This window comes from Balaenoptera borealis (genome assembly GCF_965194805.1).
Source record: "Balaenoptera borealis genome assembly, chromosome: 1".
Lineage (NCBI taxonomy): Eukaryota > Metazoa > Chordata > Mammalia > Artiodactyla > Balaenopteridae > Balaenoptera > Balaenoptera borealis.
Window position 1 is genome coordinate 47,429,381 of NC_138860.1, and position 12,215 is coordinate 47,441,595.

The 12,215-nt window shown below is 39.1% G+C and overlaps 1 protein-coding gene across 1 annotated transcript; it reads left to right on the forward strand.

Moving 5' to 3' along the window:
- The first annotated feature begins 38 nt into the window (after positions 1 to 38).
- ARPC5 (actin related protein 2/3 complex subunit 5) lies at positions 39 to 10,039 on the forward strand. The gene is made up of 4 exons (XM_082402229.1): positions 39 to 408; positions 2,772 to 2,844; positions 5,079 to 5,255; positions 8,658 to 10,039. The coding sequence occupies exons 1-4, from the start codon at positions 266 to 268 to the stop codon at positions 8,718 to 8,720; spliced, it is 456 nt and encodes a 151-aa protein (XP_082258355.1). The 5' UTR covers positions 39 to 265; the 3' UTR covers positions 8,721 to 10,039.
- The last annotated feature ends 2,176 nt before the right edge of the window (positions 10,040 to 12,215 follow it).

A 12,215-nucleotide genomic window follows, 5' to 3' on the forward strand; every position in this document is an offset into this window, starting at 1 on the left:
GCACTGCGTCCAGCGTGCTCCCTCCCTGGCGCGCTCCCGTCGGAGGAGAGCGGGGGTGGCGTAGGAGGCTCAAGAAGAGCGTGAGCCTGAGGAGGAAGGAGCTCGGCCAGCGCGCAGGCCCAGAACCACCCGAGCCGCGGCTGCCGGCGACGCCTCTGAGCGGAAGAGGGAAGTGAAGGCGCCAGTCTGCGGGTTCCAGCTGGGCTGGGCTTGCTAAGGTAGAGGCAGCACCGAGAGGAGGCCTTGGCCACCGATCCGGATCGGGATGTCGAAGAACACGGTGTCGTCGGCCCGGTTCCGGAAGGTGGACGTGGATGAGTATGACGAGAACAAGTTCGTGGACGAGGAAGACGGGGGCGACGGGCAGGCCGGGCCCGACGAGGGCGAGGTGGATTCCTGCCTGCGGCAATATCCTTCTGTTCGCCGGCCTCCCCACCCCACCCGACCCAGCCCCTCTTCCGGGCCCCCGCTGCGGGCAGGGCATGAGGGCGGCGGGCCCCGGCCGGGGACCGGGTTCGGAGCTGCCCCCAGCACCCCCGTCTCTTTGGGTCCCCGGTTCTGAGAGGGCAGGGGGCTCTCCCATTTCTACCGAGTCGCCCCGAGACCCCAGGGTCCCGCCCTCGGAAAGTTGCCCTTCCCGGCGCGCCGTCCACGCCCCCGATTCCTCAGGTTGCTCCCGGAGTTCTCGGCTCCCGGGAACCCGCGGTGCCGGCCGCGCCCTCGCGGCGCTGGTGCTGGTCAGTCGGGCTGTTGGCGGGGCGCTGAAGTTGTCCTCCCAGAACCGTATTTACCGGAGTCCCATTAGCACCCATGTCTGATTGGGAGGAACGGGCATCTTTCTTCAGTGATGTTCTTTTAATTGTGATGGTAGTTTTGTTTTGGCCCCGTTAGGATAGTTTACTTCATGCCGGGAGAGATGGGGTGGTTTGCAGAATTGAGGTCCCTCTGTCCGTGGCCTTTTTTTTTTTTTTTTTTTCATAAGAGAAGGGGATTTGGCAAAATATAGATTGCACAGAATTTGTTAACCGGGGGAAAGAGAGTGAGTACAAAACCACCAAAACTGCCCAGAAGGAAGCTGGGAGCCTTTCACCTGCTAAGCAAAGGACAATAGAAAGAAAACAAGGAATGCATGTAGAGAATCCCTGGAAATATTTAAAATAAACCCCAGTGAGTAAAATAGAAGGCGAATCATTTGTACAAAACAGAATCATTTTGTAATGCTGGACTCGTTTCCATTTAGTTAAAATGTGGCTGTCAGTTCCTGATTGTTGTTTTTGCATATTTAAATATTCATTACTTCGAGGACGCATTTGCATCAGATCTCTTTTAGTAAAATGTAAATGTTGCAATAACCAAAGCTGTAGTTTTAGAGATTCTCAATTACGGAATTCACTCATTTCTAATTATTCTTGGGTGTATTCATAAGGTTAGGAAGCCTTGTTAGACTCTTTCCTCATCAGTGTCCTATTAAATTAAATGGGGAAATGTACGAGTGAAAATATTTGGTAGCAGCCATAGCTGGTCTTAGAGGTACCTAAAATACAGCATTAGACATTTATCAACATACAGATGTTTCTTTGATTTCCATGACTTTCCCAATCAGCTGTTGCTGTTTTGCATTATTTAAATACTTAAGTGTTTGAGGTCTTATAAATGAGCCAATCTGCAAAAGGCATGCTTCTCTAGAAGTCCATTAAGCCTTGAAAATAACAGCCTACCACCAACCATAGTTTTTTTTGGTCAGACCTTTTTCTTCAGAACGTAAGTGGTGAAGATTATTCTGTGTAAAAGCATTCTTGGTGGTGCATAAATGATGTTTTGTGAGACTAACTTACTTTAGGTGACATGGGATGACTCTTAAATGCTACTGCTGTATCCATATAGTGAATCTGCTTTTTAATCAATTCATCTTAAAATATAAAGATATTGTCTCTTCTACTCTTGTTACAAGAAGAGACAAGCCCTGTTCAGGCACTACAGATGGAGGAACAAGTGAACTCTGTGTGGTTTTCCTTTTAGGGGAATGCCTGTACGTTCTGACGGTCTAATTGGCCTTCTGTTTCTCATACTTGCTAACTCACTGGTGCTTTCAAAGTGAGACTGAATTTAATAGGTGTGGCCTAAGACAGTTTGAATGACCTTTATGAAATAGAGAAAATATCCAAAACAGAAAAATTAAGCTGCCACCTAAGGGTCATTGAATTATTATATCTTCTATAATGCCTCTTTTCATCAATATTGAGAGATTGCTAATGTATATCATTCAGATTGCTAGAGTAATCTGCTAGCACTTTCTACCAGCATTTCAGTTAATATAGAATATAATTCTAGTTAAAGTTTGGTCTTTATTTTTCCAGTTAGAATCACATAAAAAGATGTATTTTGGTTGAGGATAGGCTATTTCATTTTGGTGCCTAATAATTCTGATATATATTTTAGAATTTTAAAAAATATCACTCTGGATAATGTTTGCATACGTGTCTTACTGGAAAATGAAAGGTTATCAAGGTGTTCAATTACTAATTAGAACCAAGCATGAAACAGTTTTTGCTTTATTTTTTTAAAATTTAGTGTTCTCTTTTGTTTTCAGTATTTTACCTATGATGGACATCCTTGAAACCAACATTGTTGCATTTTCCAGTATTGAACATAGCAGTCATACTAATTTTTCTTTCTATGCATAACGTCAACTCTTAAGAACCAGTGGTTCCTGGGAGTTACAGCGCTTTCCTGAAGGCTGCCCTTTTTGCTATCCCCTTAACCTCCATCACAGGAAACATGACAGCTGCCCTACAGGCTGCTCTGAAAAACCCCCCTATCAACACCAAGAGCCAGGCAGTGAAGGTGAGTCACAGACAACACGCGATCTCTGCTGATATCTTAGCATTCTTACCAAAATCCTCTGAAGTGTCACACAATCAACAAATATTTTAACTATTTACTATCTTTGACATAGAAGAGCTTACAATGTAGTTTGATAGGTAGAAAATTTATATATGAAAAAATAGCACTCTAACATTGAGTTGTGATAATCCTGCATGGTAGACACACTAAGTTCAAACATTGGAGAGATCTGTGTGTTTTTTGGGGAGGCCACTCAGGTTGAATTTGAGCAAAGGCTTGAAGAATAAAACTTTCACAAAATAAACAGTTTCTACTTGCTTTTTAAAGATTTTTTTAAAATTCTACCATTTTCATAGAATTAAATTCTAATATTTAATTCTGTTAAATATTATAGAAAACTCAGAAATGTGGGGGAATAAAAAAGTAATCATCCATAATCCCACCGCTGACCCATAGATAATGATTATTTTTTGGTTTTGCTATATGCTTATAGAGTTTTTCTATGAGTGTTTTTTTTTTTAATGAAAATGGAATTTTATAACCTGCTTTTTCAACTGTATAGCAGCATACGTGAACGTCTTTACTTGGCAATAAGTTTGTTTCTGCAATATCTTTTTTAATGGCTGCGTATAGATAATGCTGCAGTTTAGTTATATATAATCTTTTGTCATATATTTAGATAATTGACCTTTTTTTCTGTCATAAACAGTACTGAAATGAACAATTTTTGGTAAATTCTTAATTGTTTCCTTTGAATAAATTTCTAGAAGTGAATGGCTGGATTTTAGACTGCACATTTTTTTAAGGCTTTGGTGCATATGGTATTGCCAAATTGCCCTTCAGAAAAGTTGTATAATTATATTCCCTGTAGCAGTCTTTCAGTAATTCTTAAGAACCTATTTACTTATTTATTGTTTAAAATGAAGCCCAGAGCATTGACCCCACTGTCCATAGCTATTCATACATGCTAGGAGCCCCAAGAATCTCCTTAGTTGAATACTAGTAAGTAATAACTAAGGTAAATGCATAATAATTATCTAGACCACATAATCATTTATGAGGGGAAATACTTCTTTGGTTTTTAAAAGTGAATAATGTCATTGAAATTTCAGTTTTACCACCTTCTGCTTTTATGTGGGTGGTTTTTTATCATAGCTTTGGATGGGAGGTTATAGCTCTGGGTGCAAGGATATTTTTCTAAATAGGGTAATTTCATAGTCTTTAAACTGAAGATAACAACAGGTGGTAGAAACATACTGTAAAATCTGACCAGTTGGAATGCTGAAGGTATCACTTTGTGTTGAATAGAAAGAGAAACGTTGAAAGGGGAAATGAAGTGTTCCCTGTGCTTGGCTTGAAGGGTAAAACAATAACTTTGCTGTTGGAGCAGCCTTTTATCAAAGAAAAAAGATCATTATGAATGAAGATCACTATATCATATCTATAGTCAAGTGACTATAGATATGAAACAAAATAAGTTTTAAAAACTTAAATTTTTGTTTATTAATAACTTATTTCTGAAGGATGGTTGATGGTAGAACTGCAATTTAGTTTCCTCTTTTTTTGTTTTATATATTTTTTTTAAGATCAAGAAGTGAAATATATTGATATAATAAATTGATAACTTATCACATCTGTCTGTAAGCAAATCCTTTCGGCTCTACCCTCAAATATATCAAGAATCTGTCCACTTCTGACCACCTCCGCTGCTACCATGCTAGCCAAAACCGGCCTGTCTTATTGCAGTAACTTCCAAACTGGTCTCCCTGCTTCTGCGTCTGCCTTGTCTCGTGCTCTCCCCGCCCTCCTCCAACCCCACCGCCCCCGGCTTATTCTCAACATGGCAGTCAACTGGTCCTGTTAAAGTGTAAGTCAGATTATATCCCTGTTCTTCTCAGAACCTCCCAGCACCTTCTCACCTCTCTGACAGGAAGCCGAAGCCCTCACCAGGGCCTGCAGGGCTTACGCGCTCTGTCTTCCCACTACCTATCTGACTTCCTGTCTTCCACTCTGCTCCAGCCACGTTGGGTCTTCTTGCTATTCCTTGAACACACTGAACACACACTGACAGCAGTTATCCTTTTCTGTGTCCGAAATACTTTCCTCAAGTATGCCACAAGTTTCCTCTTTCCTTCAGGTCTTTACTCAAATGTCACATTCTCAGGGTGGCCTTTCTAAGACTGTAACCCCACACACAAAAATGAGTCTAAATGATGTTACTTATTTACCCCCAGGATCGAGCAGGCAGCATTGTCTTGAAGGTGCTCATCTCTTTTAAAGCTAATGATATTGAAAAGGCAGTTCAATCCCTGGACAAGAATGGTGTGGATCTCCTAATGAAGTATATTTATAAAGGCTTTGAAAGCCCCTCTGACAATAGCAGTGCTATGTTATTGCAGTGGCATGAAAAGGTAAGTTATGAATTATACACTTATATGACTGATTCCTTTGTAATGCAGAATAACAATGACAACCTCTCACCTAAATAACTATTTTGACTTTTTGGTTATACATCTTTGCTATTACAAATAAATGCATGAAAATGAAAGTTCAGATTTATGCTTACTAGCCTTGGTCTTAAGAGATGCTGACATGCAACACTTCAGTTTATTCAGTAATGATTATTGTTTATTAAACACAATCTTGAACTTCAAACTAAATCAAAACTTTGAGAAGAAAATAAGTAATAAAATCACGAATTCTTTAACAATGGCCAAAAGGTGGAAACAACCCAAGTGCCCATCAACAGATGAACAGATAAACAAAATGTGACACATACATACAATGGAATATTATTTGACTGAAAAAAAGGAAGTTCTGATACATGTTACAGCATGAATGAACCATGAAAACATTATGCAAAGTGAAATACGCCAGACACAAAAGGACAAATGTTGTGTGATTCCACTTATATGAAACATCTAGAATAGACAAATTCATAGAGACCGGAAGTAGATTAGAGATTACCAGGGGCTGGGGAGAAGGGAGAATAGAGAGTTATTGCTTAATGGGTACAGAGTTTCTATTTGGAGAGCTGAAAAAGTATTGTAAATAGATAGCAGTGGTGGCTGTACAATATTTTGAATGTAATTAATGCCACTGAATTTTACATTTAAAGATGGCTAATGTGGCAAGGTTTATGTTATATTTTACCACAGTTTAAAAAAATGGAATCGGAGGTGGGATCAAGAATTCTTACATTTTTTTTTTCTCTTTTCATGCATTTTGTTTTGCAATGTAAGCAGATGCTGGTATACTATCCGCCCCCCGCCCCCCCCCAAAAAAATGGCTAAGGGGAATTTTTAGCTTCAGGTAAAAAGTTGGTAAGGTAATCTTTAATACCCAACTCTTATATTGGTATAGATATAAGCAGTGTAACATTCAAATAGAACCAACCACAGGTAAGGTGTATATTCGCTAACATCTTTCAGTTACCAAAACTCAGTTTTTCAGAAGCTATTATCTGGGTATCTGAGTAAAAACACACATGTAAGGTATGAGTAGGTAGCAAAACTTCCTGTTTTACCTGGATCAAGTCACTTTATTCCTCATACGCTGTCAAATATAAAGAGCTAACATTTATGGATAGGATTATCATGCCTCCCAGTTTTCCCAAGACAGCCCCAGTTTATGCCTGTTGTCCCAACATAATTATGAATAGTTCCCTTTTACTCTACAGTGTATCAATTTGGAGAATAATTGATATAGTCATCCTATTCATGGAATACTTTTTATTCACCAGCTGCTGTACTTTTAGCTTATGTTTCATGTGATCCTTATAACAGTCCTATGAGATATATAAATATCTTTATCATCCTCAATTTACAGATGAAGAGCCAGCATTAAAACCTATCAGCCTAGTTTCAGTATAGTTTCAGGATCATAGCAAACATTGACTGAGCAGTTACTGTATTCCAAGCACTTTATAAATATTAACTCATTTAATCCTCATAAAAATGCTAGGACGGAATGCTTGCTATTCCCCTTTTGTAGGCTGGAAAACTGAGGCATGTGTTAAGTCTTCATTTCTTCCTAACAGCCACCAGTTTTTGTCAGTCTTACCTCCTACATACTTCTCAGATCATCCACTCAACCATCTCTAACATTTTGTTGCTATAGTTTCCTAAACTGGTCTCTTGGCTACCAGTTTTGCCTCCCTCAAATCTGTTCTCCACCCAGTCGCCAGAATGCTGTCTCTAACTTCCAAATCTACCCTTGTGAATCACCTGCAGAATCAAGTCCAAGTTCCCAGGTTGAGCCTCATCTTCCATGTTGTTCTTTCCCTTATGCTTCAGCAGTAAACATAATAATGTGTTTTCCCTAAACACACCATAATGTTTCACACCTCTATACCTTTGCTCATGATTTTCTCTCTGCCCCAGTGCCTCTTTACCCTCTATGTCAGTCTGTCACCTACTTATCCATTTAATGTATCGTTTTCTCCAGGAAGCCTTCCCTCACCATTTCACATTCCTCTATGCCCTCAGGTTGGGTATATGCCCCTCCTTGTGCTTTTATAGCACCCAAAGCATAGCTCTGTCATTTCATGTATTATATTATATTTAAATGATCTGTTTATATGTCTGTCTCTTCTCAGTAGACTCGAATGCTGTATTTGTTCACTTTTGTACCCCCAGCATCTAGCACAGTACCCAGTACACAAAGGTATTCAGTAAGTGTTTCCGACCACAAGTAAACCAGAGCTTCAGATTCCTAATTCTTAGTCATGACTTCCAATTTTCCAAGGCAAAATCAAAGTTCCTAAGTTCTTAGCTATTAAATAGTATTTTCTTAGCTTGCGAAAAGAAAAATCTGACAAACTGACTTGTCTAAACGGAACTTAAAATGGTTGATCCCAGTTTGAATTTCTTCCTGACACTGCTGAGAGCAGAACGAATGTCCAAAATTTATATTTGAGCACCTGTTTGCGGCAAAAACATCATGCTGCAGATCTTTAAGAACATATTATTATTTGAAAACAACACACTAGAATGTAAACTAGGATCTCACTAGAATGTAAGCACCTGAGGGCAGGGACTCTGAAGGTTTGTTTTTTTTTTTTTAATTACTGTATCCCCAATGCTAAGAACAGTGCCTGGCCCATAATAGGTGCTCAAGAAATACTGGTGAAAATTAGTGAATCCAAAATCAATTGCTGCACACATTCCCTTTAAGAAAAATGTTTTTGGAAGCAACCTAACTGTCCATCAACAGATGAATGGATAAAGATGATGTGGCACATGTATACAATGAGTTATTTGTAGCGAGGTGGATGGACCTAGAGACTGTCATACAGAGTGAAGTAAGTCAGAAAGAGAAAAACAAATACCGTATGCTAACACATATATATGGAATCTAAAAAAAAAAAAAGAAAACGGTCAGAAGAACCTAGGGGCAAGACGGGAATAAAGATGCAGACCTACTAGAGAATGGATTTGAGGATATGGGGAGGGGGAAGGGTAAGCTGGGACAAAGTTAGAGAGTGGCATGGACATATATACACTACCAGACGTAAAATAGATAGCTAGTGGGAAGCAGCCACATAGCACAGGGAGATCAGCTCGGTGCTTTGTGACCACCTAGAAGGGTGGGATAGGGAAGGTGGGAGGGAGATGCAAGAGGGAGGGGATATGGGGATATATGTATACGTATAGCTGATTCACTTTGTTATACAGCAGAAACTAACCATTGTAAAGCAATTATACTCCAATAAAGATATTAAAAAAATAAAAGAAAAAAGAACAATGTTTTGCTTGGTGTGAGAATTGAGCCTTTATGATTCTGCCAACATTGACACTTTGGTTTGTGTTTAGGCACTTGCTGCTGGAGGAGTGGGGTCCATTGTTCGAGTCTTGACTGCAAGGAAAACCGTGTAGTCCGGCAGGAACTGGATATCTCCCATGGGGTGGGAGTTGCTGGTACAAAGACCAAAACAACCAAATGCCACCGCTGCCCTTTGGGTAGCATCTGTTTCTCTCAGCTTTGCCTTGTTTCCTTTTCATATCTATAAAGAAGAAAATTACATATCAGTTTTCCTTTAATGAAATTGGGATAAAATAGAAGAAATGTTTCAACAGGAACGTCTCATTTTCTCAAAATGATTTCAGTGATGTGTATACCAGTCTGTACATAGCATAATTTACATTCAAGTTTAATTGTGCAATTGTTAACCCCTGTTGGCTGGTGTGGGGGGTTTTTTTGTTGTTTGGTTTTTGGGAGCGGTTTTTTGGTTTTGTTTTTGACTAATAGTGAGAAATTTAATCAGAATTTGAGGCCGATTTCCTAACTCATTGCTAGCCAGGAAATGATCTTTATAAAAAATTTTTGAGAGACTGGCAGCTATTAACTTTGCAAAACTGGACTGTACTTCCCTTATTTAAATGAAATGTGTTCCTGGAACAAGTGGCGGCTGAACACCACAACTGAGTTCCAACTGTTTCTGCTCGCCTCCGGATTATGTGAGTTTAAGTACGCTTCTCCCTCTCAGCATCCAGTAATCGTGGCCTCTTGATTTCTTTGTGGTCACCCAGGGTACAGAGCAAGAAATCTTGCTCTACACAAATGTATCTGTAAAACGCCAGACCCTGTTTGGCATGAGCATAAAACTTTTTTTTCTAATGATATGGCCCTATATGGGGAAACTACTCCAAATCAGGAAGGATGTGGAAACTATGATGTAGTTGAAACTCTGGGCAGCCTCTGAATGAAATGCTATTTTCTTTAGAATTATAGTAGCTGCCTTCGACATTATGAGATATATAACTAGTATTTAATATGTCCTATAAATGTCCTCAGTGTTTTTCAGGGTAATTATTGGGATCTCAAAAGATTTGGTTAGGATCCAAACACATACACATTCTGTATTTTAGCTCAGTGTTTTTTAAAAAAAAGAAAATGCCACACATCAAAAAGTGTTCACTTTGTTGGACAAACCAAATCGGTTCTCAAAAAATGACCGGTGCTTATGAAAAAGTAATTATTCAGTAGCTCTAAAACAAATCACCTGAATGCTTATGACCATGAGGGAAATCAGACTGTACCTAGTATTTACATTAGGCACCAGTGTCATAATCACTGACTTGTGTGAAAACTGGTGCAGAAATTCTGTAAACTCTTTGCTGTTTTTGATACCTGCTTTTTGTTCTGTTTTGTAAAAATGATAAACTTCAGAAAATAAAATGTCAGTGTTGAATAATTTATTTTTCTCTTACTTTAATACTTATGAATGCATAGTTAATGAAGAGGAAAGAGTTCCTGTTTTACCACCAGGTTATTATACTCTTTGACAAGAGCTAATTTTGCGTAGAAGTTTTATAAAACTACTTTATTCAAATATAAGGTAGTAGAGAAGAGGAGAGAGTCATTAATAAATATTAATAATGAAGCCTCTGCAGTGATTCTGTAGCCCTCTGGATGTCCGCTGAACACCTGTAGTGTCACTGCCCAGAGACCTAGTCGAGATTGTGCAGATTAGCCCAGCAGCTGCAGTCGTTTATTCCCAGCTTCTGAACTCTTTCTTACACCTCACATCTACTGTCCTTACCTACTCAAGACAACCTCTGTTTGCCTTCCCACTGCACCTGGCTAGATTCCCGCTTTAAAGCTTTAGAAACTTGCAGGCAATTCAGAGGGCTATAAGTAAGAAAAGCTAAGCTATAGCTATTAGAGGTGGTCAAATAGGTATAACATAACCACATACAAACTTTAAAATGAAAACAGAAGTGATATTGCAGTACTTTTTCATAAAATCCTTCTTAACATGACTATAGTGTTGGGGAAAATTCCGGAGTTCCATATTTTATAGTCACAAGAATGGGTGTATTCGAAATTTGCCAACAGCTTTACTCAACGGAGATAATTAAAATATGTAACAGAACAGCACAGGGGCTGAGTCAGAACGGACACCAGCTGGAAACAAGTGGTTCAACTGATGCATCTCCGCTAAATGTCAGCCCAGGTGATACTGACACAGCACCGTCGTGGTGGAAAGAGGGGGTCTAGTCAGCATGAATTGTGGAAAAAAGATGTAAATGCTAAGGGACACTCTGGGCACCCATTCCCTTCTACTTGAATCTCAGTGGTTTGTTTTTAACTATTTCTGTGTGTTTTGTTTTTGCCACTTTTAAAGGGGAAAAAATGGCACACGTACCCTTTGTTGGTCATTCAATAAGAGTACTGTTTAGGTAACTTATCGAATGTCATACTTGATACTAGGTATGATGATGTGTTACAGAATTCCATCAACACACAGGTGAAATTCATCTGTAGATGGGACAAATTAACTGAATATTTTTTAAGCATGAACTGTGTTCCCCATGATCACAAAGGACACAGTGGAAAAGTAATGTTCATCTTGCTCACAAGTTGCTTTCAGCCTAATTGCGAAGTAATTAGTATTTGTAAGTGCAGTTAATCAGTGTTGAGGCAGTAGCGAGATCAGAGTAGACTGGAATAAAGTGAGACAGATCAGTCAGAACTAGGTCGTGCACAGGCAGAAGGGGCAGGTCCAACTGAAATGGACGGAGTAGAAAGAAGAGAAAGTCGAAGTAGGTTTAATTGTCACTGTCCTTATGGTTTTAATGTTTTTAACAAAGTTATAGACTGAAATTTATTAAGAGGATTAGGTTGTGGTAAAGTATCTCCATGGGGCATTCAAGAAAGTCATGAGCTTTTTGAAAAAAATTTTTAGCTGAAATAGACATTGATGGTCACTGAGTCTCACCCCTTTTACAGTAGTAAAAGAATGGGAAATTTAAATTTTATAAGAAAGAAAGTAATAAAGAGCTTCACTTATAAAAAACGGATATGAATAATTTTATCCTTTAAGTATTTTTGATCATTTCTTAAAACATCAGTTATGTTTAGTGTTCATTTAAAAGTAGTCTGAAACATTGAAACAATATCGGGAGTCCTGCATAGGTCCATGTGGCCCAGAGTTACCCAAGCTTATGAAATGTATGAAATATAACACAAATAAATATAACACAAATAGCAGGAAACCAAAGGCATAGTACCCCCAGTGTGTGGTAGTAATAATGGCTTTTAATTTCTGAAGCAAGATTCTGAGTGAGAGTAGTCTACTAAAACACAAAAGCCGCCCTTTATTGAGTACTTAACTATGTGTCAGTCCCATCATACTTTATCTTCAGAACTGAAGCTTAGAGAATATATATAAGACACACAGTTTGCAGGAAATGAATTCCAACTCACATCTGCCTGACTCCAAGGTTGTACCACACTTGTTTCTCAACTCTGGTGCTTGGGGAACACAGGTGTTTCCAGGACAGATGAGCATTGGGCTTTCTCTAGGAATCTCTAATCTTGATGCTTGGGCGTTACTCTTGAGAGGTAAAATCCACTCCGGAGCCCTT

Coding starts and splice junctions, on each gene's coding strand:
- ARPC5 (XM_082402229.1), top strand. CDS start 266: ATGTCGAAGAACACGGTGTCGTCGGCCCGGTTCCGGAAGGTGGACGTG. Junction 2,845..5,078: donor CCAAGAGCCAGGCAGTGAAG/GTGAGTCACAGA, acceptor ATTTACCCCCAG/GATCGAGCAGGCAGCATTGT. Junction 5,256..8,657: donor TATTGCAGTGGCATGAAAAG/GTAAGTTATGAA, acceptor GTTTGTGTTTAG/GCACTTGCTGCTGGAGGAGT.